Source organism: Trifolium pratense, linkage group LG1, assembly GCF_020283565.1.
Source record: "Trifolium pratense cultivar HEN17-A07 linkage group LG1, ARS_RC_1.1, whole genome shotgun sequence".
In the NCBI taxonomy this organism is placed as follows: Eukaryota; Viridiplantae; Streptophyta; class Magnoliopsida; order Fabales; family Fabaceae; genus Trifolium; species Trifolium pratense.
This window is the reverse complement of record NC_060059.1, coordinates 6,211,069-6,238,389: the sequence shown is the minus strand read 5'-3', so window position 1 is coordinate 6,238,389 and position 27,321 is coordinate 6,211,069. Positions and strand designations below refer to the sequence as shown.

At 31.7% G+C, this 27,321-nt stretch overlaps 3 protein-coding genes across 3 annotated transcripts; 2 read left to right on the top strand and 1 right to left on the bottom strand.

The window, feature by feature from the left end:
- The first annotated feature begins 11,546 nt into the window (after positions 1-11,546).
- Positions 11,547-15,169, top strand: LOC123885282 (transmembrane ascorbate ferrireductase 1). Its single transcript, XM_045934562.1, has 4 exons — positions 11,547-11,909; positions 13,259-13,307; positions 13,423-13,622; positions 14,657-15,169. Exons 1-4 carry the CDS (start codon positions 11,766-11,768, stop codon positions 14,951-14,953), a joined length of 690 nt encoding a protein of 229 aa, XP_045790518.1. The 5' UTR covers positions 11,547-11,765; the 3' UTR covers positions 14,954-15,169.
- Positions 15,170-20,153: 4,984 nt separating this feature from the next.
- Positions 20,154-22,933, top strand: LOC123917986 (remorin-like). The gene is made up of 5 exons (XM_045969915.1): positions 20,154-20,710; positions 21,528-21,578; positions 21,743-21,830; positions 22,384-22,465; positions 22,552-22,933. Exons 1-5 carry the CDS (start codon positions 20,473-20,475, stop codon positions 22,744-22,746), a joined length of 654 nt encoding a protein of 217 aa, XP_045825871.1. The 5' UTR covers positions 20,154-20,472; the 3' UTR covers positions 22,747-22,933.
- Positions 22,934-22,990: 57 nt separating this feature from the next.
- Positions 22,991-25,354, bottom strand: LOC123917953 (transcription factor MYB17-like). Its single transcript, XM_045969872.1, has 3 exons — positions 24,821-25,354; positions 24,029-24,158; positions 22,991-23,848 (listed from the first exon to the last, which is right to left on the bottom strand). Exons 1-3 carry the CDS (start codon positions 24,951-24,953, stop codon positions 23,200-23,202), a joined length of 912 nt encoding a protein of 303 aa, XP_045825828.1. The 5' UTR covers positions 24,954-25,354; the 3' UTR covers positions 22,991-23,199.
- Positions 25,355-27,321: the final 1,967 nt, after the last annotated feature.

Here is a 27,321-nt window from a genome sequence, read left to right as displayed (position 1 = left end):
GGCCGAAAGTGGAACCTTGAAAAGAATCTCTTTTCACACTCACACATTATCATGGATATTTTTTAAAAAACCAGATATCTTATGTACGCAACTGTAAAAACTAATATTTTGAGTCTTATCACTACAAGAATTCTGCTTGTTTCCGAGGAAACTTTTCAAACACTACAAGAATATTATCAGTTTCCGAGGAACATTTTCCATGATATATAGGACAAGTGTGTTGTCCATTGAATTTTCAAACACTACAAGAATTTTAACAGTTTTTTGAGGAAAACTATTTTTCTCGCAAAACATCAACATTTTTGAGGAAAATTTTCATAGAATACCATTCGGTCTATTATCAATGTCATTTCTGAGAAAAAAATTCCTCGCTAAGCATTGTTGCAGGTTTCACGCTCTCCTATGACCATTTTCGAGGAAATCGTTCCTCGATCGGTACCATTTTAGTTGACCGTTTAATTTAGATGCCTAATAATTTAGATTCACATTTTGAAAGAAAAAAAAATAGAATAAGTGAAGTGACTACCAACAAATGTATATACGTCTAGCAGATCATTAAACTTTTACATCAACCTATGGAAATTTTAAAAAATGATAACATGTATCATAAGAACATGTAATTATAAGTAACCACAAAATAAGAAAAAAATGACCGTTGTATAGAATAAATGATCTTAAACTATGTAAGCAAGTGGCAAGTAAAGTGGACCTCAAGCAAGTTTATGAATAGAATACAAGAGAAACTTTGAACACGTAGTTTCACACAACAAAATTTGATTCTATAGTAGACAAGAATTAATGGTAGCCTTACAGTTTTGGTGATACTTCTATTAATGGTTTCCAACCCATTACTCCATCACACACATATCACTTTCACAAGTGTAATATATTGGGTAAACCTTCGAGGCATTTAATATAATAAAAATCAAGAGGCATTTTATTTATCTATTTCTAAATAATAATAAAAAGTGTAGGAAAATGTATACCTCTCGATTCTTCAACATGAATTTCTTACTTGGTTACCTGTCCAAAGCATCTCACCTTTTCTCCTTACCACATTGAAGGCTACAGCTCCTCTCCTTTGTCTAAGACTTTTGGTCTTGTATATAGTACTAATGATATTCAATATTTTTTTTTTTATTAATATGTTTAACAAGTACTTCAGAGACATTGTTTAACATAACTCTTAAAATAAAAATTAATGCACAAATTAGCATTTAATAATTTCTATTTTTGCTTCCTTAACATGTGCCTTAAGGGCACGAGTTAACATTCTCCTAAAAATTAACATAGTGTAACATAAATAGTAAGTATAAAGTAGATATTTGACCGGTGTTTATGAGAAAAAAAATATTTGTTGTGAGATGTTAACTTTAAAATGAATCTCAATTACTTTAAAAAATTAGTCTTAATGTTTTTTTTGTTTAAAAAGTAATACTAATATTAAAATAAAAGGTTGTATTGCCTTTTCAAAAGTGACAACAAATCATCCATAATCAAACATGGTGGAAAAATCATCAGCCAGTAGTTTTTTGCTTGACTAATTTGTCACAAAAAAAAAAAAAAAAAGTGCTTGGACTAATGGGTATGGAGAAGCAAAAATAGACAGCCTGATCGAGTAATTAATTAGTTAATTAATTAATGGTAGTTAATGTTAAAATAAAATAAATCACCATAAGGAGAGTGGAGGGGGTTGTGAGGACTCTAGAAAAATTTATTGGGTTAGTTGGAAAATTGTTTGCTTACTTAAGGAGAGTGGAGGTTTGGGGGTCAGGCGGTTGCGGGAGTTTAATCAAGCCCTTTTGGGCAAGTGGTGTTGGAGGATGTTGGTGGACAGCGGGGGTTGTGGTTTAGAGTGTTGGCAGCTAGGTATGGGGTTGAGAGAGGCAGACTTCGGGACGGAGGTCGGAGCGGGGTCTTTGTGGTGGAGGGAGATAGTGGGTATTAGGGAGGGAGGTGGCGAGCCAGGGGGCAGGTGGTTCGGGGAGCATGTTGTGAGGAGGGTGGGGGACGAGTCAGAGATTTTTTTCTGGACAGATCCCTGGGTGGATGGTACTCCCTTGTGCGAGCGGTTTGGGCCCCTGTTTGAGTTGACGGTGAACAAATCGTGTACGGTGGCAGAGATGTTCGCTTTAGGGTGGGGTGCAGATGGAGGGGCGTGGGAGTGGCAGAGACATTTGAGGGTGTGGGAGGAGGAGATGTTGCGGGAGTGTCAGTCTTTACTTTTTAACATTTCCTTGCAGACTCTTTCTTTGGACAGGTGGCAGTGGCACCCTGATCCTGACACATGTTACACTGTTAGGGGGCATACCAACTCATGGTATCTCATGTTTTGGTTACTATGGATGTTGCGGAAAATCTCATTTGGCACCCTCAGGTTCCTTTGAAGGTTTTCATCCTTGCGTGACAGGTTGCCCACGAGAGTGAATCTGGTTACTCAACGGGTTTTATCTCCTACAGCTCACATGTGTGTTTTTGGATGTGGTGAGGCTAAGTCAGCCCATCACTTATTCATATCCTGCGGTATTGTTGGTTCTCTTTGGGATTTAGTGCGTTCGTGGATTGACATTCTTTTGGTGGACTTCGCTTCTTTGTGTGATCACTTTATCCAGTTCACATTTTCAGCAGGTGGATCTTGAGCGCGTCGATCTTTTCTACAGCTCATTTGGTTTGCTTGTGTTTGAGTTGTATGGACGGAGAGAAATCATCGATTGTTCAGAGGCTCAGCAGATATGCCCCATATTTTGTTGGACAAGATCAAGCTGTTTTCATTTAGGTGGTTGAAGTCGACGAGTATTACATTAGCTTTAAACTACCATAGCTGGTGGTCTAGTCTTCTACTTTGTTTGGGTCTTGTATGACTTTCGTATATGTTTTTGATTATTTGACTCTCTTGTAAATTTTTGTAGTCTACCTCGGTACGTCTTGTGTTAGGGAGGCTGATTTAGTTAATATATCTCATTTTGCTTTGTTCAAAAAAAAAAATCACCATAATTTCACTGCACAAATAATGTGACTGGAGAAGATTTGTTCTGGGAAAATACTACATACATATTCACTAAAATAGGAAAAGAGAAAATATATTTATAGATAGTGTAAGCTAATTTTACATTGCAATGTAATAAAAAAAAAATACATTGCATTCAATACTAACAGTATATTCTGTCAAATCATTATATTACATCTTACGTCAATCGTATGATATAAAAAAAATGCTTTGATTCCTATTATCGGTATAAAATTAATTTACATTGACAAAATGTATATATTAAACTCATAGGAAAATCATTTTCAACAATTTGATTAATTGAATTTAAATGCACCGATCACAACAGCAAAAATTGAATTTCAATGTTTGATTATTTTATTCCATTTTCCGTATAGTGAGGTGCGTGTGTCAATAGGCAAGAATGAAGTATGATTACTACCAAAAACTGAAAAGGAAGTTTTAGAAATGTCTCTTTCTGAGAAGTGGCAAACGAAAATTCGTGAGTTTATCCAATTCTTCTTCTTGTTGTCCTGTTATGTGGCACCAAACATGTCACAACGTATTGCCTCATCACAAATTCATTTTTTTATGCTATGACTTGCCTTTGCATGGTTCTTACTATGCCAACATATCATAACATTATAAAAATCAATCAATCAAAGCTTCAAAAAATGGTTATCGGAATCTTATGTCATGACATTGAAATTGGATTGAATGCAGTCGAACAATATGTAGTGAGTGACTTAGTAGCGACACGATATCAATATGATATGATACCGATACGACGATATGAGAAAATTTTCAAAATTCCCGATACGATACGTCCGGGATACGTTATTTAAAAATTAAATTTAAAATTAAATATATAAATGCACAATATATAAACATAACTAAAATCGATAATGATAAAAATTAGCATTCAAATTACTCAAAATAAGAAAACAAGTGACAATTACATATGTTAAGTTAAGTACTACCCAAAAAGAGAGGTGAGATGGGTAGCTCAACCGGTTAAGCTAGTTGAGCTAAGCGTTAAGGAGTTCGAGGTCCAGAGTTCAAGTCATGACAAGGAGAAAAGCTAATAAAGACATACTAGTTGGTAACATCATACTCTAGCATTCAATACTTAAGAGAAAATACGAATTGTATCAGCATCCTCTCCTACGTTTCCATCATCAAATAGCATTAATTGTCTGATAAATATTGGTTATATTTTATTTTAAAAAATAATATTAATTGCCGATACTTTTTCGATATGTGTATCAAAAAGTATCGGACGAGTATCAGTATCGAGTACGTATCAGACACGATACTTTGTCATTTTTGGAGTATCGCGGCTTCACAACTTATAACCATATCCAATTAAGATCAAACAGTTTTTTTTTGGTACAGTGATCAAACAGTTTATATATATTTTAGAATAATTTTTATTTTTGTTTAATATAAAATTCTGAAATGACATATAAACTATCCTATCAAGATCGAACGGCCTAAAATCTATCGATTGTAGAATCCAAATCTCATGACATCACCTCTCGGTATCAATGATAAATACTCCTCTATAGATGATAGTGATACACATGTAAGATAAATTTTTTATTTTGTACAAGTTTGTTCTTATTATTAGATTATTAAGTTTTATTATGGGATAAATGTATGTCATATTACATTTTATTTATTTAATAATAACATTTATTAACTAATTGGTAAAACCAAGTGTGTATACTATAGTGTAAGATTTGTCTAGCCCTTACATATTAGATAAAACTAACGAACATTCATTATTGAAGACTTTGAATTTTCTGGCATTTTTTTTTTTGTTTGGTTCAAAATTTTCTGGCATTTTAATAAAGAAAATCCTAAACAGGGTTTTCGGAGCACTAGTTAAACGTATTAATAAAGAAATTATGTATTGAAATTTGTGCATTCAACATCTTAAAAGTGTAAAAATTACTTTACAATTATTAATTTTATGTTTTATTTCTATTTTTGGTATGCTTAACAAGTGTCCGGAGACACTATTTAGCATTACCCTTTTAATAAACCTAAGTAGTTTGTGTAAGATTCAACACTCACAAATCACAATAAATCAATAAATTTGGAGTCAATACTCACTTCATTTAATAAATCTAGATCGTTTGTTTAAGATTCAACACTCACAACACATCAATAAAAAAAAATAAAATTTTTTGAAGGATCAATAAAAAATAAAAAATAAACTAAGAAAATTAATATATAAAACTTTAAAAAATTATGGGTATTAAGAAAATTTGTTAGAGGAATAAATTATTCTATTTCTTTTTTTACGGATAGAAATTTTAATCAGAAATTGAATTGGATTGTCCTAAATAATTCGTCTCAAAGAGAATTTATTAAAAAATTTATAAATAATCAAAAATATAAATACACGGTTCGATCCTCCGCAGCTGCGATCAGGAGGAGGCCGAAACCACTTAATGCTATAGTTGACCCCCGAACTAAATTAGTCGGTCCAGTGAGCCGAATACTGGTGGTAAAAAAAAAATATATACTCCCTCCGTTCCAAAATATAAGCAAAAGTGAGTTAAAGTAACTTGATGTATTTGGTTAAAATTTTGGACCAAATACATTTACTTTTGTTGACCAAATTTTACTTATATTTTGGGACGGATGATGTATAAATATAAATACACAGTTTTAAGAGAGAAAAATAATATAGATACACATACACTAAAATGGCAAATCTTGGGTGGATCCGGGGAGTGGGCTGTGCATTTGATTTAAATATTTCATCTCCCATCTTTAAGGTGGAATTTTTTTTTTCTACCCCTACATTTATCTCTATACCCTAACAATTTTTAAAATATGTCCATTCTACCCTTATCTTACTATATTATTTTTTATTTCGTCGTTTTATGACTTTTTCAGTAGACTGGTTACACCACTGCAAGACTGTTCCGGTATGTACTTTTCATTCCGGTATGTTAATATTACCGGCACACTTTGAAAAAGTGTTCCGGTTTGCAATCATTTTTACCGGAACACTTTGTATCATATGCAGAATCCTTTCTAATACATACCGGAAGAGTTCAGGTATGTAAGAAATTTCTGATTTTTTTATATTATTACCAGCTTACCAAAACCGTTCCGGTTTGTTGATGTAGTAATTTCTTTCCAAACAAAATCGCCCCTAGTATTACTCTGCTTGTATTTACTTAAGCCCCTTGTTTAGTTCTTAACTCCCAATTCTAAATCACGCAATCAACACTAATTCAGATTCAAAAATTGGTACAACAACAACATGACTGCTGCAACAAGAGCATGGGTAGTAGCATCAAGTATAGGAGCAGTAGAGACATTAAAATATCAACTTGGTGTTTGCAGATGGAACTATACTTTCAGATCACTTCATCAACATGTTAAGAATAATATCAGATCATACACTCAGGCAAAGAAATTGTCCTCTGCATCTTCTGCAGGAAGAATCTTTGAAGAAAGTGTTGGGACTTGAATTGTTGGGGTCCTAGTATTGCAGGGTTTTAATATTGTGGATTCACCGGAACACTTTTAACAAACCAAAAAAAAAATTCAGAAAATTTGTAAATACCTGAACATTTTTTCTAAGTGTTCCGATAAAAAAATTGAAACAGATCTTAAAATTATACAAATCGGAACACATTTGAAAAGTGTTCCGGTAAATTTAATAAACCGGAAAAGTAGAGAAGCTTACCGGAACATGTGTAGATAAGGAGGTAGAATAAGATAAAGTATATTATCTTGTTATTATCACTTGTTTGATGAACCAATAATTATCCTATGCAGAATTACAATTACTCACAATTTGCCATATGAGGTAATGTCTAACATGTTCCAATGGATAGTTTTGCTTAATTTGCCTACCGGAACACTTGATTCGAAAGTGTGCCGGTATGTTTTTAAAAAGTATGCAGGTATGATACAAACCGGAGCACTTTTTGAAAAGTGTTCCGGTAACAATCCATATTTTTATTCCAAACCGGAACACTATGAAAAAGTGTTCCGGTAAAATTATCATACCGAAAAAAAAAATACGTACCGGAACAGTGCTTCGGGGGTGTGACCAGTCTACCGAAAAAGTTATAAAATGACAAAATAAAAAATATTAAAATATACTAAAATTTGATAAGGGTAGAATGGGCATATTATAAAATATGTTGGGGTAAAGAGATAATTGTTGGGGTAGAAAAAATAAAATTCCTTTAAGGTATAGAATACTAATCCTGTAATCCATACCTAATAACAGCAACTGAGTAAATACAACAGTGCTGGCTTATTCTAAAAAATCTGGCTTAATTGCCAAACTCATGCATCTAATTTGAACCTCGAGTAACCAAGTCTATTTGAGCTAGAAAAGGTTAATCAATTGATTAAGAAAAATTATTTGATGGTTAGAACTTGTTATGTAAGTACAACTAGATGATAAAATATTACATGAATATTTGATATTGTTTTGGATTGGATTGAATTTTTAGACTAGGCCAATCTCAATACCATATCCATCAGGTTATACAAACATCATAATTTGACCGTCTGATTAAAATCGGACGGTCCAGATATAAAGAAGATTTAACCAAAATATATGACTATTTTTTATCTGAATTGTCTGCATGTAGTTCTTTTAAATTTTTTTCTTTAAACAATAGTCATTTAAATGCTTGTTGTTAGTATCTGTTGTCTCTATTTTTAAGTCAATTCATATGTATCATTAACATTTTTAACTAAAATTTTGCATGCATATTAAGAATGCTATGAAAATCTCTTTCGAAAAAATTTAAATTATTTTAACAAAATATTAATCAAATATAAATTTTTAAGAACCAAAAACTTAAAAGGTGAGGTATGTTGGTGTGAGGGGAGATGGGAATAAAGAGGCGTGCAATTAGAAGAAAAAAAAAGGTGCAACATTTTTAAGGTTGATGGACAGAAGAAAATCACAAAGTTTTTTTTTTTTGACAAACAGAAAATCACAAAGTTACAAAACCTTAACCTATGGAATTTTTCTCTTCTCACCCCGTAATTCTTTTATACCCCCCATTTTTCCTTTTTTTTTCCCTTGTATAAGAATTTAGAATGCGTTTTTCGAAGTTTTTCTAGTCCAAATTCGGAAAAAACTCAGAAAATACATTATGAACTTCTTTTTCAAGGCAAAAAAATTTCGAAAAACGCGTTCCAAAAAATTTATTCAAGGACAAATGTGATTTTATCATTAATTGTTATAATTCACCTTTAACTTGAAAATCGATTCAAACCTCAAAATCAATTCTATCTAAATGTCAATGGAGTGTTTTTTTCTCTAAATTAATGCTGTTTTTTAAAATGGCAAATGGAGAAAGCATAGCACGAGAAGTAAAGACATCTTAATTATGTTGGCACCCCTTTATTCACCTCAAAAACAAGCAAACTCTCAAATAAATTGAAAAGAGGGAAAAGATACAAGAAAACCTTGGAGATTAGACCAAAACCCAGGTGGGAGCTAACAAATACAACAATCTCATTAAAACCTTACATTTTTCTAAAAGCCTTACATGGAAAACTCGTAGAAAATGAAAGGTAAACCTTACATGAAAAACTAATTACACATGAATGAAAGATAAACCTTAATTACACAAAAAAAAAAAAAAAAACTCATGGAAAATGCTAACAATAGAGATTCCAAAGAGAAAAGGTGGCTAGAGTTTCAATAGATTACAATAACATGATTTGTCAGAAGGTTACAAGAGGATATATATATATATACATATAATAGGCCTTTGATTTTAGGAGCATTAGGATGGTGCACCTTAATCGAAAAAATTCCAGTCGAGTTTGAAAAAATTTCAGGAATGTTGATGTTAGCACAAATATGATTCACTGCAGTGAAAAAAAATTAATAATTTTGTTATGGAAATGAGTTTGATTAAGACAATACCAAATAATATCACCAATATTATTGATGATTCCTAAAAGCACAACCTCACCAAATTATTTAGACCGATCTAAATCACATATCACATAAATTAACCAAAGTATCAATATAAGTAAATGTCTAAATTTGTAAAATAGAGCTAAATTGTTTTCAAAATAATCTAACAAACTTGCAATCAATAAAAAGGTGCTGAATATATGTGCACAAGTCAAATAGTATCTAACTAAATTAATGGAGTGTTTTTTATTTTTATAATATGGTTTTTTATTTTTTGATAATTTTTTGTTATAATATGGAGTATTTGTTAATTTTTAATATAAATATTTAGACTTTATTCTTCAGAGATTTTAAAAATAAAGTATAATCCAAAACTATTAATTTAAATATGTCCCGTGAGCTTAACTCAGTTGGTAGAACATTGCATTATATATGCAGGGACCGAAGTTCGAACCTCGGTCATCCCATTTATCCACCTTATGGGTGGAATTTCTATCCACTAGGCTACATGACAAAAAAAATAAAAATTAGCACCCTAATTAATTATTAACAAGAAAAACATATTTGAATCAGATTGCTATTTTGAGATAGCAAACACGATTTTCCCTTGGATCTAATAGTACTAATATTTCAGCAAGTTTAGTGTCTCTTTCTCCATTGAAGAAGGGTAAGGTCATAGAGTACTATTGTTCTTTCTTTACATAAGAAAAACGTCATTGCATAGGTCAACAACATACAACACGTGAGATGCATTTTGTTGCGATTAATGTCCAGGTACATCCCAGAAAATGAGTTTTGTTTAACACAAGAATTTCTAATAATCAAAACTACTTTTTTAGGTATGTGGTGAATTTTTTGACAGAAAATATAATTAATTGATTAAAAGGGATTTGTTTAATATTAGTGGACCATAGATATTTTGAGCCCAATCGAAAATTGTTTGGATCATATGTGAGATACAACCCAGTACCCTAATTGGCCTCTAAGAGAAGGAAAGTCAAATTGAACAAGCACGAGGCTAGTACGACGTGAAAGTGGCCGGTAATTGTCGTGGCAAGTAGCATTGGAACTAGACGAGTATATATACTAGACATTATGGTTGGAAGATTCATTCATGAGTGACATATTACTCAAACTTATAAACCTAGTTTTTGAGCATTTTTGAGTGGGTATCCACATAAAAACTCTTACAAAACAATTATTCATATCGACTTTACACTATATAATTTCATGAGAATAAGATAAAGAAACTAGACAATAATCATTAGAATAATATAACTTCATGACTTTACACTCTATATAAACATAGAAAACACAACTTATAAAAAAAAAACCATAGAAAACACAATTATATACATTCAGTGAATTTAGGCATTAAAGAACATGAATATGATTTTTGCCTCCAGTTGGTTTAATCATTATTCCTCAGTACCTTTATGTTATGTTCAACCTCCAGAAAGTAGACCCAACATAATTTTTGTACTTTCCAGCAAGATGATTCTAGTGGTGGATCTTGGGGGACATGTTTATTCTGAAACATTATTGGACATTTTAAAAGCTTTCAAGGAGTATGGATTTTTCCAGGTATGTACTATTATATATATATTTTTAATATTGTACTAATAAGTTGTTTAATTCTAATTCAAAATGTTTAATTAGATTCAATATAAAATTTTGCTTGAAATGGCACATCACAATTTTGCCGTCACATTTATCTCAAACTTTCGAGCAAATGATACGGTGAAATTTATTCCACTCTTCATTCGAAGTTGGTTATAAGAGTTATTCTCACTATGATGTTGGGTTTGGCTTTGTGTGTGTTTAATCATAATAATTGGATTTATACAATACTCCCTCCGGTCCTATTTGCTTTTTAGATTCATTATAAAATTGATGAATCTAGACTATATATATTACTTCCTCCGGTCCTTTTTATAAGGAACAATTTGAAGAAAAAAAAAGGTTCTTTTTATAAGAAACAATCTTTAAATTTATTGTTTATTAATTAAGCAATTCCATTTTTACTCTTATTAAATTGTATCAAATGTAATGCATTACAATGTTATGCATTAATTAGAGTGACACATTCTCTATACACCGAATGTTATAGATTATAAAATTTTAGAATTTTTAATAAGAATGATAAGGTTCCTTGTGTTTTTTCTAAATTGTTCCTTATAAAAAATATTAGAGGGAGTATTATCTAGATTCATTAATTTTACAATGAACCTAAAAAAAGTCTTTCTTATATATTGGACCGGAGGAAGTGGGTGATTAACCATGGAGTTTCAAATGAATTGATGGATGATACAGTGAAAAAGATACGTGAAAGTTCAAAATATTTAAATGGAAGTTGTAAGCTATATACCAGTAGTGAGATTAATAACAAATATTGCATTCAATATTGAAAACGCACATTAATTTACACCTAATTCTCTAACTACAAGATCAAGAATGTTGGGCAAAAAGAAAAGAAGGTACTTATCTATCCTTAATTATAAACAAAAGTTCATTTTTCAGATTCACTAAATAATTGATGTATGATACATCAATCATTCAGTAAATACATCAATCATTCAGTAAATCCGAAAATTGAACTTTTGCTTATAAAATCAATGAAGAAGCTAAAAGAGTGGTAAGAGAAAGAGCGACGTGGCAAGCATCTAGTTAAGAAAGATTCGGATATAGATCGTACGGTTAGAAATGCATTATTAATTAGATGATCTGTAAGTTCAAACACCGTATATCTCACCTACGACTTGAACAAAGCTCGTGTTTGCTGTGTGCCTTTTTCTCTTAACTACCCACACTTTCCAGTTTCCACAATCATATCTTATTCCCAACAACAACAATTAGATGGCTTTGGGTGTAGCTGCTGTTCCGTTCACATACGTTGCTCACGTTCTTGGTGTTGTCGCAATCGTATTGGTCTTCGTTTGGAACTTACATTTCAGAGGTGGTTTAGCTTGGAATTCTGACAACAAAGCTCTCATCTTCAATGTACGATTCCACTCTCTTCATTTTTACTACTTTCTTTCTTTCTGGATAATTCAATGTTAAATCACTCTTAACTTCATTTTAATAAAATTCAACAACTACTAGTACTTAGATTTTTAATTATCAGAACACTGTTTTAGTTTGGGGATCACTAATCTGTACTGTACGACTCATATATGTTCAGGTCAATTCCATGGAGTTTTTTTTTTTTTGTTAAACGTTTTTTTTCCAGATTTATCTCACCTACTAATCTAGGTATACGCATTAAAAAGTGGGATATATATTATTAATTCAATTGATTCATTTTTTAATTACTAATAAAATAAAATTAATTATAATATATTTTTAGTCTGGACATGAAGTAGTCTATTGACTAGAATTCCATTTAAGTTGTCCGATTAACTTAGTTCAATTGGCAAAGACATGACACGGTGAAGAATAAGTAAACCTTAGGTTCAAAATCCTAACTACTAAATATAAAATGCAATATCTTATCAACTGAGCTGATTAAGCTAAAATTATTGTAGCTTCTTCAAAAAAGCTAAAATTATTGTATTAGTTAAATAATATGTTTATTTTTATTTTTGACTAAAAAATAATAGTATATTGACTTAACGTGCTGCACGTATCTGGTATGACATGTATATTTTTAGGAGGCTGATGGCACTTGTGATAAATTAAATATGTGATATTTGTTTTTATATTTAAAAGTCATTTGCATCATTGTAGGTTGATGGCCTTTGGTTTTTTAAAAATTTCACAGTTCAGTAAAATCTGACAATTTAATTATGTGGGCTCCTTTTGAATTTAATATTTTACAGGGTACAAATTTTTCTATCCTGCATGATAGAGATATTGACAACACATGCTTATCTGTTCATTTGAATGAAAATGGAATTTTCCTATGGCACTTTTCTATGTGGTGACAGCTCAAGCACAAAATTTGGATAAATCATAGTTTTGATATTTTTCTACATGTTCTTATCCTTTGAATTATTGATTCTCATGGATGTTAATTAAGACAGTGAAAACCTTACTTGTTTTCTAGTTAAAGATAATGAGTTTAGAAATTTGCAGTGTCTTGCACTTTTAAGCTATTGACTATGCCACTTGCTTAGGTTGCTTTTTTAAAAGATTCAAATTAATATGATTACTTTGAGGTGGTTTGTAATTTTATATAAAGATATGTGGTCCTTCGAATGTAAATAATCATTAAGTCGTGATCTGTTATCAATTATCATTCATCATGAAATCAAAGAAATGTATGAAGAATACTTTATTAGGCCAATTGATTTATTATATAATAGTATTACTATTAGTCCCTTATCTTATGTATCTTTTTCTTTTTCCAGCTTCATCCTGTTCTTATGCTTACTGGCTTAATAGTATTTGGAGGTGAAGGTAAGCAGAATACATTTAAACTTCACATTGTTACTGGTTTTTGAGTCGATGCCATTGGATTTTGTTCGCGTACTAACTGTGTCACGATTTTATGTTGTGTAAACAAAAATTGCAGCTATTATAAGTTACAAATCTCTTCCATTGAAGAAGGAAGTGAAGAAATTGATACACCTTGTTCTCCACGCAATTGCATTAGTACTTGGAATAATTGGAATTGCTGCTGCGTTCAAGAATCACAATGAAAGTGGGATTGCCAATCTCTACAGCTTGCATTCATGGCTTGGAATTGGGGTTATTTCCCTTTATGGCATTCAGGTAAACCATTGGATCGTAGCACAGTAGCACTAGGATTAATCTAATATTCTATGAAAGCAGGATATGATTATGGTAAAATTAAGGTTTCTTAGCTCTGCTGTTTACTATGAATGCATCAGTGTTGTCAAATTGACGCCACGACGTTGAGACATGGTGTGTTCTATGTCAGCTGCCATAGCCTGCCAATGTCATATTTATATCCAGACGATTTATGTCTGGCTGACATAATCGTCATCCGTCGTTGGTTTCACTAGAATGCATGACTTATATGAGAGAGGCTGGGCTATTTGTTGCGACAGTATTGTCAAATTGATGCTACGACATTTAGACATGGTGGATTCTATGTCAACAGCCATAGGCTGCAATGCCTATTATGTCATTATCCACTATGTTTTCCTATAGGCCGAAAACGCCATATTTATCTGGAGTATTTATGGCTGGATGACATAATCCGCCATCCATCATTGACAACACTGGAATTCATTACTTATACGAGAGCTCGGGCTATAACGACTTAGCTAATCGTTAGTTTCCTTGACAGAAATCAAGTTAGTTACAATTCAATTATACGATTAAGTTGTGACTCAGTTGCTTCAGTTGCTTTTCTGTTAATGGGTTGCTCTCCCTTGCATGTTGTATGTATTTGCTCTTGTATATATACATTTACTTGGTTATCAATGAATCAATGTGATCATTCTCTTCAATATGGTATCAGTGTCTGGTTTATCAGACGGAAGAACAGTAAAGGTATACTTTATACTCGACCAAATACCCGAAAGGGATGGTATCATATTAACAGAAAAGTAACTGAAAGAGCCCACTCATAACTAAGTTATTAGTTTTATAAGTCCTAAATATGGGCTTACATTTAATCACAAGGCATAAACCATAAACACAATGGTGCAAAGTGCAAACTCTTAATTGAAAATCCGAACTTGGCTTATCCAAATGAATCCATTGATTTGACATTATGCTATATTAGAACACAACTATTTTCCAATTTTTCTAACTTATTGTATTTTTTATACTTGCAGTGGATATTTGGGTTTGTGGTATTTTTCTACCCAGGTGGGAGTTCCGAGTTAAGACGCGAGTCAGTTCCATGGCATGTACTATTTGGGCTGTTTGTGTATATTTTGGCTCTTGCCACTTCTTCTCTTGGGTTTCTGGAAAAACTCACATTCCTGGAGAGTTCAGGAGTGGCAAAATATGGTTCTGAAGCTTTCCTTGTGAACTTCAATGCTATAATCACAATCTTATTCGGTACCTTTGTTGTATTATCTGCCATATCTCAAGCTCCACCAGCTGCTGATGACTACGCACCCATATAGATTTCTCTTGCCAATGGCTTCATGTTTTTATGTATTAGTTAAAAGTAATATCATGTCTGCTGTTGTTAGTTTGTATTTGGGACTAAGGGAATACGATAATTTGTTTATATGGTTCGACTCAGCTTGTATTTGATCGTTAATAGTATCCACGAAACAAGAAATTATTGTTATACATTGATTTGGATCGGTATAATTTATGGTGCATTTGTGTGAAAAGTTATTTTGTTTAAGAGATGTTATTTAAGTTATTGATTATTGATGAGGCAAAGGTTAAGGTGGACTGGGAGTGGGACTCATGTATGACATTTGTGCTATTTTGTTGTTTTATAAACTATCAAATCTGTATCCGTGGTTTATAATTATAGGTTGTTTTACCTAATCAAATTATTGAATTTCATCTTAATTTAATTTTTGAATCTAATCCTTAAATCATTCTTAACAAATCTGATCTGCTTTGGACAAAACTATGTGATTTCGACGGCGAGGCTTTAGACGATTATGGTGGAGATAAATTTCTGGTACAGTGGATTGCAGTGGAGAAGGTACTAGCGAAATAGATTAGTACTTAACATTCAAGTCAGTATGTGATTAGAGATGAGTGAAGTAAAAAGTGATCGAATTATATAGAAGGAGACGGTTATATAGGAGGAGATGGTTGAATTTTTTTATTTTTTTTTACCAAAATGCTAATGAGGTTATTAATATAAAATAATTAATGTAATCATAGTCGCTTAAAAGAAGCAATGAAGAATTTATAAAAATAAAAAAAAACAATGGAGTGGTTGTAAAAAAAAACAACAAACAATGGAGTGCCTTTTAGAAAAGATACTTTCTTATCTATATCTATCTATATATATATATAATTCCTAGATAGTTCTCCTACTATCCATCTTAACCCTAATCCACATCACTCATTTACATCCAATTAAATCACACAATAATGCCACATCACTTCCTTATATTATATCATTTTCATCTCTATTTTTTTTGTTTCCACATCACTTCCTTATATATTTTATCAATATTATATCATTCTCATCTCTATTTTTTTTTATATTATATCAGTCTCATAATAAATAATAAAGAATTATGCTTCTCCAATTATCCAAAAATTGATGTCACAAGATGTTACAATTTTCTACATTATTATTGAATTATACCTCTCCAATTATCCAAAAATTGATGTTGTGATGTTACATTTTTCTACATTATTATAACATTTCTTAGTGACAATGAAGATGAACATGGTTGGATTCTCTTTCAATATTTATCCCATTTAAATGTCAATCGTTTTCATAGAAACAACAAAGAGTTTATAATTTAGTCACACAAAAAAAATACGAAGATATACATTATTGACTTAATTACATTATAATTTTAGAGAAGAGTGAAGATTATGCAAAAAGTTAGGTTATGAGATCGAAATATATAATAACCATTATCATTATCATATTTCATTCAATTTTAGTGTGTCGCATATGCGTTGCACTATTGCATTGGCTGGCACACCCCACCAAAAAAAAAAATATATTTCATTCAATTTTGATGGTCCGTATTCATTCTCTATACATATAGGTATATATATTGGTTGGAGGAAGTGATAAGTACATCACTTTTATATTATTCTTATTACAATTTTCATTTTATAATACTTATTGTTACAATTTATACAAATAATTTTTCAACATTATAATATAAAATACCACATAACACCTGTGCATCGCACGAGTGTGGGACTAGTAATCCTATAAATGCAGATCATTTCTTCTTTTAAACTTGTTTTACTTGGGTGCCAATTTCTGAATGTTATATAAAATTAAAATTCATTTACTCTCACTACCCTAGTAGTCAGTGTGGGGAGTCTGGAGGAGCTCGAGAGAAACAATGGGCCATTGTTTCAGGACCACAAGAGAGGGAGACACCACATCCCAACCCAAAACCTTAAGGCATTAAGTTAATGAGTCACATCTCTTATAAATCCAACATTTTTCCCATACATAGTCGATGTGAGACTTAATCATTCACATTTGAAACCCAACATTCTCCCTCATTCTCCCCCCAAGTGTGAGTTCCCCCACATCCTATAGTTGATCCAATACCTGGATCCCCTCCCGCTCTCCCATTAAGCCGAACCAGACTCTGATACCACTTGTTGGGGAGCTCGGGAGAAACAATGGGTCAATGCTCCAGCCAAGACCACAAGAGAGGGAGACACCACATCTCTACCCAAAACCTTAAGGCATTAGGTTAATGGGTCACCTATCTTATAAATCCAACATTCGTCCTATACATAGTCGATGTGGACTTAATCACTCACACTAAACCAGGGACGGAGGCATGTATTAGAGTGTGAAGGCACATGCCCACACAAAGTTTTTAGAAACTTTTTATTTATATAGAGCATATGGATTGTTTTGGTGTAGAAGGTTTTATTTGTTGTATGTGACCTACTGTGTTGTGGGAATGTTTTGTTTTCTCTAGCAGCTCATGATAGCGATTAATTTAAGTAATAGAGAAGACATTAATTTATGAGATATTATTTACTAAATGACCCTTATCATCCAAAAGAGTTGCGAAATAGTACGAGAGATTGATAATTAAATGATTATTCAGTTATTTATATAGGGAGAGATGTTTTTATTGAGATTGAAAATGAGAAAAGCAACCAATCGTTACTTGATTCAGTGGTGATTGACGCTGAACTTGGTAGAGAGAATTACGATTCGATCCCCGCAACTGTGATTGGGAAGAGGCTGAAATGACTTGATGACAGAACTAACCATTGAACCACATTAAATTGGTGGTGAAAAGCCAAACAAAATTTTTTGAGAAAAGCATTTGATATTTTTTTTTAAAAAAAAATTCAATATTTTCAAAAAACATCAAATTATAAAGAACATTTCTGATGTATATTTATGCTCTACAAAATAAAATGCTTCAAAATTATGTATATGATACCCCCACTACTTAAATTTTTTGGTTCCGTCACTGCTTGAAACCAACGGTAAGTGAAGACAAAGAAGAAAATACTTTCTTTTAACTTTCACTCCAATATGAAAATGAAATTAATTCACATCAAAGTTGTTTGAAACTTTATGTTTGGTGAAAACAAAGGGGCAAAAATGAAATGCTGAAATACTCAAGTTACACTATTCAAAACAAATTAAGAAATAAACGCAACAACCAATTCATCAAATAGAACAATCAAAGGGGAAATTAACCAATGTACTTTGTAGGACGTTAGGGAATCAACACCGTTCAATTCCTTAGATCATAAGATAAACTATAGTTTTAATTGCCGGTTAGTTTTATCACAGTTGATTTTACCATAAGACATACACACATTATACTATTAATGTACCTTCCCAATTCCTACCCAACCAATTATAAGGAAAGTCAGGCAAAAAATTATAATCATCGGTGGACTGTATAATTTGGTTTGAAGGTCAGTTTTAGCATTAAATGATTGTAGTCTCCTTTTGATCGCAGTTGCGGGTGATCGAACCATGATTTTCTCTATCAAATTCAGCATCAATCATCACTTAATCAACTAATTATTGATTGAACATAATGTCTTAGGTTTCACTTCAAATTTCATTTTAAGCCGCACATTTGACAGATGGACCTTATATATGCAAGTTGTATTGAAAGAGATACCAGCCATCTTTAAGGCTAGGGTCCCATGTCAAAAGATTCCGTTATTCTCCTAAAACAAGAAACGATAGAATCTTTTTTCAATAATTTGTTTTTTATCATGTTAATTTATGTGCACACAAAATGAGTTTTTTCATTTTTAATTGAATTTTTTTCATAGAGTTAGAAATTAAATTCAAAATTATTTATTCATTAATTTTAAATATTTTATCATTTATATTAATTCATTTTTTATATCTCATTTCAATAAACATAACAACGAATAGAAAAAAATATACAAGAAAGAGTGTTAGAAGAGAAAAAAAAAAAAAAAAAAGAACAAACAAAGTTCATATATAGATTTTTTTGTTACATGGCATGTTTGTTTAATATAAGTGGAATGTGAACATTTACTAGTTAGAAGATATATAGGTTTTTTGTTTTGTTTTGAATGGATTAAGATGAAGATTATATTACTACATGGTTGTGTAAATCTTTTGTCCGATTTTATTTAAAAGTTTATTATTTAAAAATCCATATATTATTAAATTGAGTTTCTATTTGTTTGATCAACAAAAGAAAACAACAAAACCAATAGTTAGTTGGTTCAGTGGTGATTAACGTTGAACTTGATAGGGAGAACCACAGTTCGATTCTTGTAACTACGATCTGGAGGGGCTGAAACTAAAAATTGACCCCCAAACTAGATTAGACGGTCTAGTAAGTTGAATACTTGTGTTGGAAAAAAAAAAGACCATTTGTGGAAACATGAAAGATAAAATGAGAGACTAAAAATAGAAGAATTTTTTTATAATTACTAAACTTAAATGATTAATATCTTTCTAAGGATAAAATATATTCAAACAAAACAAAAAATTATGTACCTTAAACGATACCATTACTTATATGGGTGCTCCATTTGCTTTGCTTAATTATCAGAAATATGCTGTCTTTCATGTTTCTTCCTTATTAAATCAAAATAATAAAAACCCTTGTATCATACAAATTAATGATTTTGTATGATTAGAGTTGTGAATAGATGTATCCGTAAGTATAATTCAGTCGATAAATACATTGCATAGCATATGCAAGAGGTCGGGACTCAAATTCAAAATTCTCCATTTTATTCACTTCAAATAATGAATTTTTAGCCAATAAACTATTAAACAAAAAAAGAGAGTTGAGAATATGGCAAATCGGTCTACATGAATATATGACCTAGTCCATGTCAAACAGGTGAATAACTTAACTAAATCAGACTCGAGTCTTGCAAATCTCATCCCGACATAATTGTCGCATTAAGTTGGTCTAATAATATACATTTATTTCTACTTTATATATATATGTATATATATATATAAGATAAGACAATTACAGATGAACAAAAGGCAGACAGACAACAAGCTGCGCCGCCGAACCTTTCTAAATAGTAAAACCTAATCTTTGAAAAACTAGGCGACACAACATAAATAGTTGTATAGTATACTACTCCTAATCAATGATTAATTGATACTCTTATACTCCATAATTATTGAGATAGTTTACTTTGTTAAAGATATTTTGTTGTTTATGAGCACATAATAAGGTGTCCCTATTAGTGGGCAGTGCCAACTCATTGGAGTACCTACCAACAAACCTACCAAGTTAAGCTTTTAGAATTTGAAGTTACTACTATCCTTTGTTTGGCATAAAAATAAGTTTCATTTCTTTATTTATTTTAAGTAACAGTTACATTTCTTACTTAGTTCAACTATAATATCTCAACCAACCCTATCCCTCCAACACTTGCTTATCTCTCCTTCTCTATAATCAAATAATTTCGTTACAACAAATAAATTTCCATTTCCATATCATCTTTTCACTTTGTGAAAAATACCAAACAAAAAATGACAGATCAAGAGCAACCAAAAAAGTTAGAATCTGAATCAACATCGAATCCTCCACCACCATCACCACCACCTGCAGCTTCAACTGAAACTGCTACTACTACTCCACCTCCTCCTCCTCCACCTGAGGCTCCAAAGGAATTGGTTGCTGAGGAGAAATCTGTAATTCCACAATCCTCACCTCCTCCTCCTCCTCCTCCTGTTGTTGATGACTCCAAAGCTCTTGTCTTAGTTCAGAGTATGTATCACTCCACTCTGTGTGCGTGTGTATGTGCGCGCTTGAGCGTATGTATATATATTATAAGATAGAATTCATTATCTGTTTCCAATTTTGGTGTGTTTAATTTTTTTTTTGGATTGATTAAGGTGGTTAGATTAAAATTTATTTTTTGGTTTCATGTTGATTTTAATATATACTAACACTTTGTAGTTTCTATATATAGATATAAGGGATGCAATTGAGATTTCTTTTTTTAGAATTTTCTGCAGTTTTTCTGGTAAAATTGTTTTTTGAGGTCTAATTATGGTTTTTTTTTTGTCTTGTAGTCTCTGTTTTCTTAACAATTTTAATCTTCTTTTGTAAATTAAGTTAAACTGCAGGGAATATTTTATCTTTCTTTTTTCTGTTTTTTTTTAATACTTGTCTTATTAGTATTGAGTAACCTGAAGGGGTTATGCAAAGTTTTAACATAGAAAATTCAAAACTAGTAGTATTTATTTACTAATAAAAAGTTTTATGTGACTTTTGACATGGTTGATTATTTTGTGTTTTTCTTTGTTTCCTTTTGCTGGAATTTCTGATGATTGTTCAATTAGGAAGAATTATATCTTATTAAAAAAAAAAAGAATATATATCTTCAAATTGTTCTATTTTTACCATCCAACTACAAGCTAATTAAGATTCTGGTTTTCATGTAAAGATCCAATTACTTGCATGAAAACCAGAATCTAAAGGAAGAAAAGAACACCTTGGTACTCTAATTCATGTGTTATTAACATAACATAACAATAATAGCTCATTGATATCATTCTGTTGTTGATTTCGTTACTATCAGAGACTGATGAAGTTGCTGAAGAGAAACCAAAAGAGGGCTCGATCAACCGAGGTATGTAACTTTACACCGTCTTTGTATAAAGTTTGACACTGTCATCAAATCACAATCAATTATGTGTGACTTTTAGTGTAGCTACACTGATCATATATATGAATTAAATCATTCCCTTAATGCACTTCATATGTTAACATTACAAACTATGGCATTTCATTCAGATGCTGTGCTTGAAAGAGTTGCAACAGAAAAGAGGATTTCACTAATCAAAGCATGGGAAGAAAGTGAAAAGTCAAAAGCAGAGAACAAGTAAGAGCTTGCACCATCTAATACTTGTTAGGACCTTTCATTGAGTCACCATAACTAAGAGGGCTAGTTAAAGTAACATGTGGAATTGTCAAAATGAAGCTTTGCTTGCTTAAAACATGAATGACTTATGTATGTAGCCATGAAGGGATCACCACTAAGGCTGTGTTTGGACATTAAGCACTTATAACACTCACATTTATTATATGAGTACTTGTGTAAACAAGTCGAAAACAACTTATGGACATGTTATAAACTATTTTCATAAATTCTTTCAAACAATCTCAACACTGCATATGTCAGTGTCACCAGATAAGCTCAAATAAATCAATTCAAACGCCAAGTCATTGCAATAACTAACTTTCTAAAAGTAAATATCAGATTGCCTAGAAATTCCATACATTTTATTTTCAGCTCAAATAGGTGTCATCTATATGTTTTGCCAAGTTAGCTTGCTACTATAACATCATCATTATATTATTTTATCAATCAATGACTTGTTTTTTTGTTATTCAACAAGCTTTTGTATACTAATTAAAATGAATTTGATGAGCAGGGCTCAGAGAAAACTCTCAACCATTACAGCATGGGAAAACAGTAAGAAAGCTGCAACAGAAGCTGAATTGAGAAAACTTGAGGTAAGAACTTATTTTTTATTAGTAATAACAATGCCAAAGTATGGAAAAAAAAAAAAACAATTAGTTTAACTTTTCACTGTGAATAGGAACAATTGGAGAAGAAAAAGGGAGAATATGCAGAGAAAATGAAAAACAAAATAGCAGCACTTCACAAGCAAGCTGAAGAAAAGAAGGCAATAATTGAGGCCAAGAAAGGTGAAGATTTACTCAAAGCAGAAGAGACAGCTGCAAAATACAGGGCAACTGGAACAGCTCCAAAGAAACTCTTTGGTTGTTTCTAAATCCTACAAACAATCCTCAAACCTGCTCTCAACAAAAATGATGTGATTTATTATGTTATATAGTTTCTTCATGTGTGGTTTGGTGTCATTTTTAGTCTTTGTTAATTTATTCTGTGTGCATAGTGATATATATTTGCTTGTATATATCCATTACTTTGGGAATAAAAACAATTTCATTCTTATTCAATTTGTGCAATATATAAATTTCTTGTAGCATCAATTTGTGCAAAATATAGATCGATGGATTGAAATCGGTTGGCTCATATTACACCTTCACAAAATTATCTTTGCCATTAATTTCAGATCGAACAACCAAAATCAGTTACGTTACGTCTAATCCAAATCCATGACATTTGAGCATTTGCCTAGTGACTGCATTTACAAAAATGAAGATATCATAAAGGCAAACAAAATTAACTATTCTAATCATATATATAAGAGTATTTGCTTATCTTAGTCGCATCTACCATCAAGGAGATTCAAGAAATTGTCAGTTTGTCCCAAGAATCCTATATCATCATCAGGCATGTGTAACAGGTGCTTTAGTGCAGAATCAGAAGTATCAAGAAATTCATAGTTGCCTGAATCTGAACCAGCTCTATCATCTTCAAGCTTTGGTTTGTAGCTACTTGCTTTTTGTTCCTGAGTTGTGTTGACATCTTCATGCTTTGGTGTTGACACTTTCAAGCTTTGTGTTCCGGTGCTTTTCACCTGCAATGAGACATTTGAACATGACTCCTCCAATTTTGATGATGATAGTGAAGATGACGATGCTTCTTCCTTTCCTTTGATTTTGCGAAACGCCTCTCCAACCTCAGAATGCCAAAGTTGAAGAAAGTAATCCGGGCTTGTTTTTGTCGTGGAGTCTGAATTAAGCAATGTGGATTCCATTGACAACCTTGTCTCCGCCTCAACCCTCGCACTCTCCCACTGTACCATGTGGCGTGTAGACGGAGAATTAGACTGAACATTCTTATCAGGAATGAGACATGAATTTTTTTCCCCTGGCGATTGAAGGACTCGCTTCTTTAGATGAGTGTTCCAATAGTTCTTAATCTCGTTGTCTGTTCTTCCTTGTAGTTGGGATGCTATAGCAGCCCACCTAAAAGATTGCATAGTTATTACTGGGTACATGTAAAGTGAAATGTAATATTACAAATAGAGATCAATGCACCAAAAAGTGTTGATAGATGCTGCAACACCATTCACTAAGCAGCTTACTTGTGAAATGAACTATAGGACCGAGATGAATTGATATATGAATCATGTTTAACAAGGGTACCTGTTGCCAAGCAAGGCATGAAGTTGAATAATAGTTGTTTCTTCTTCATTAGTAAATGGGCCACGCTTGATGCCAGGACGAAGATAGTTTATCCACCGAAGTCGGCAACTTTTACCACATCGTAGGAGACCTAGTTGTAAACATACATTAAATTAAATAAGTTTATATATGCAAGTCTTCATCCTTTTTTTGTTAGTGTCAAACGTTTACTCTTTATACTTGGCCCAATATCTTTCTACTAGGCCTACTCTCATGTTATTCAGAACGAACAGTATAAAAGGGGCTAAACACTTGACCTTGAGCCCAACACAAAATGTGAGCAGCGTTGCTTCATAAGCTGCAGTTTGTAGCTTGTGCATTTCCACGGTGAAATGCTAACAAACTTGCGGTGGCGGTGACCAAAATGCACACCCAAACTTGCTTTACGATAGAACTGATAATCGAACCCAAAACCTCATCATACTACTCAAACCCCTCATCACTAGACACCTAATAGCTTTGCACAAACTAAATTTCATTCACAAGACATGTTTAGCTACAAAAAAGCAACAACTGAAAACTATTATGAAATCATACCCTTTTTATATATCCAAAATAACCTTGAAGAACATGGAAACAGAAGTTGTAAGAAAACAACATAAAAGAAAGTTGCTTTAATCATAAAAGCCATACACAACATATATTCTTCCCTAGCTTCAAACTATTCCAAAAAAGAAAAAAGTCATAGAAACAAAAAGTACTTATAAAAAAAAAGCAGAAACATAGTATGTAAAGAAAAGTTGCACAGTGTACCTGCATGATTAGGGAGTGTACGCCAATTTCCATGGCCATGTTTGTTGATGTAGTCAACTAAAGCTTGGTCTTCTTCAGGAGTCCAAGCTCCTCTTCTAACACCATGTTTCTCACAACAAGGTGCTTTACCCATTTTTCACTTTCACACTTCACCAACTCATGAGAACAACAATAAATTCACAATTAATAATGACACACACACACACACAACTTTTGTCTTTTTGTTAGAAGCAAAATCAATGAATACAAATTCAGAGTCTATTTTTTTTCATCATAAGGGTAAGTAAGAGAGAAGAAGAAGAGTGTTGAAGAAGTAAACCGACTTAATAAAGGTAGTCATAAATGCATATAGGATAAATATTGACATTGAAATATGCAATGGAATTAATAATGAGAAAGGTGAAAATGAAAGAATATTTTAAGAGAGGGAAGTGGAAAGTGAAGTGTTGAAGAGAAGAGGAGCCCCACTATAGAACTGAGGAAAGAAAACATACATCCATCATCACTTACCACAAACAGAGTCAATACTGCTTCAGTTTCAGATACAGAAAACGAGGCTGCCAAAGTAAATGCAATACTCCCTCGTCTAAAACCAAGATTCTCTCCATTTTTTTTTTACCACTAATTATTAAAGTTTTGGAAGTATAAGTGGATTTCTAAATTTTAATAATAGGAGAAAATTGGAAAGAAAAAAATAGAGAAAATCTTAATTTCTAATTATACTAATATATTTATCCACAAATTATAGCTCAATATAAATGTCAAAATTGTTAGGTTAGATGTCATGGTTGGAGTTTGAACTCTAGTTCTTTCATCTATGACAGTTTACATGTTTTCATGGGCGGAGCAAGGGTCCAGCAAGCCTAGGCAGTTGCTCCGACTCTGGGCAAATTCTTTGATATTTTTAAGGGTTAGTTTAGGATAAAATTGTGATTTTTATGGGTTAGTTTAGAGCAAACTGAAAATTTTTGATTAAAACTGAAATTTTTTGTTAGACTATTTATATATTATATGTCACATGGAAAATTTTACCCAAACTCTAGTTTTTCCACTTTATGTATTGTCCCATATTTAAGAAGTAAATGTAGAAATATTTCTCTTTAAAATTTCTGCATTTAACTTTTTAAAAATTAAAATATTACTTTTTTTAAATACAAATTTTTCACTTTTTGCTTTCTTATGTACAAATTTGTTCATTCAATGACACATGTTAACATATATACAGGACTTATTTGATCTTTTATTTATATGAATTTAGATTCTTTATATTTAAAAATCTTACATTCACCTATATTTCGTTTATTTTTAAGGTTAAATTTGTTATTACTATTTATCATGCTATCTCTCCATTCACTCCTAGCATTTTTACGCTAAATACAAATGAATATTTAGGATTTTTAAATATAGAAAATTTAAATCACATTTATACTACTGGTTAAATATAGAACTTCTTCCAAAAAATGTGAGTATTAAAAAAATCATAAAAGTTAAATACTACGATTTTTAATGAGTCAAGTTTACAAATTTACATAAAAATTCTATAAAAATTTACTATTTAAGGTCTTAAAGAATGTCTGGAAGTACTAGTTAGCATTTACTCCCTTTGGTCTTAAATATAAGCAAAAATAAAAAAATATTCAGTCTATATTTTGACTTTTGCTTATATTTAAAACCGGAGGGACTACCTTATTTTACTACTTATTTTTTCATTTATGCATGTAGCTATGGCCTATGTTCATCTAACTCTAAACAGAGAGTGAGTCATTTTTGCTAGTTTGAGTAGAGGACGTCATGGTTGTTTGAGGGTCAATTGTAGATACTGAAGCAGAGAAAGAGTTGAAAGATTTGAAACAGAGAAAGTTGAGAGGTCAAAGGGAGGGGTGTGAAAACGTTTAAGCGGTGGATTGGAGAGAGAAAGAAATTAAAGAAGAGAGAAAAGACAAGACAGTGACTTGTAAAATCACAAGCAGCAATGAATTTATTGGTTAAGGTGTACTGCTACAGTAAGTACAATGGTGTGTGTGTGTAGTATAGTCTTGAAGTTGACGATACTTGATGTGAACTAACTTCAACTGCTCAACGTGCCCTTCTACAATTCATTTTCTTTATTTCCTTTTTTATTTTTGGCATCAGGGTGGGAAAATGTCACATTAATCCACCACCATGTCTTCTATAAATCAATGAAACTTCATATAGATCTAAGAGATCTACATTCATTTTTGGTTCATTGTATTGAGTTAATGAACAAATTCAACAAACTATCGCTAAAATTTTTAAGAATCAAAATATCAAGGAGAATATAAACGAAAAAATATATATATTAAGGAGAATGTTACCGTGTGCTTTTAAAAGTATATTTTAAGAAAACAAATATAGTATAAAAATTATTTTTTTAACTTGTGCATTTTAATTTTTCAAACATTAAATTTTTTACATTATTAAGCAGGCTTGTGTGTGTCAATTCAATTTTATGATATTCTATATTTTTTACTCCAATATAA

What these genes read in the sequence shown, in the direction of transcription:
- LOC123917986 (XM_045969915.1), top strand. Translation starts at nt 20,473, where the DNA reads ATGACAGATCAAGAGCAACCAAAAAAGTTAGAATCTGAATCAACATCG. An exon ending in AAGTCAAAAGCAGAGAACAA is followed by an intron (nt 21,831 to 22,383) that starts GTAAGAGCTTGC and finishes TTTGATGAGCAG; the next exon opens with GGCTCAGAGAAAACTCTCAA. An exon ending in CTGAATTGAGAAAACTTGAG is followed by an intron (nt 22,466 to 22,551) that starts GTAAGAACTTAT and finishes CACTGTGAATAG; the next exon opens with GAACAATTGGAGAAGAAAAA.
- LOC123885282 (XM_045934562.1), top strand. Translation starts at nt 11,766, where the DNA reads ATGGCTTTGGGTGTAGCTGCTGTTCCGTTCACATACGTTGCTCACGTT. An exon ending in AATAGTATTTGGAGGTGAAG is followed by an intron (nt 13,308 to 13,422) that starts GTAAGCAGAATA and finishes CAAAAATTGCAG; the next exon opens with CTATTATAAGTTACAAATCT. An exon ending in TTTCCCTTTATGGCATTCAG is followed by an intron (nt 13,623 to 14,656) that starts GTAAACCATTGG and finishes TTATACTTGCAG; the next exon opens with TGGATATTTGGGTTTGTGGT.
- LOC123917953 (XM_045969872.1), bottom strand. Translation starts at nt 24,953, where the DNA reads ATGGGTAAAGCACCTTGTTGTGAGAAACATGGTGTTAGAAGAGGAGCT. An exon ending in TACACTCCCTAATCATGCAG is followed by an intron (nt 24,159 to 24,820) that starts GTACACTGTGCA and finishes GTTTACAACTAG; the next exon opens with GTCTCCTACGATGTGGTAAA. An exon ending in CATGCCTTGCTTGGCAACAG is followed by an intron (nt 23,849 to 24,028) that starts GTACCCTTGTTA and finishes GCAATCTTTTAG; the next exon opens with GTGGGCTGCTATAGCATCCC.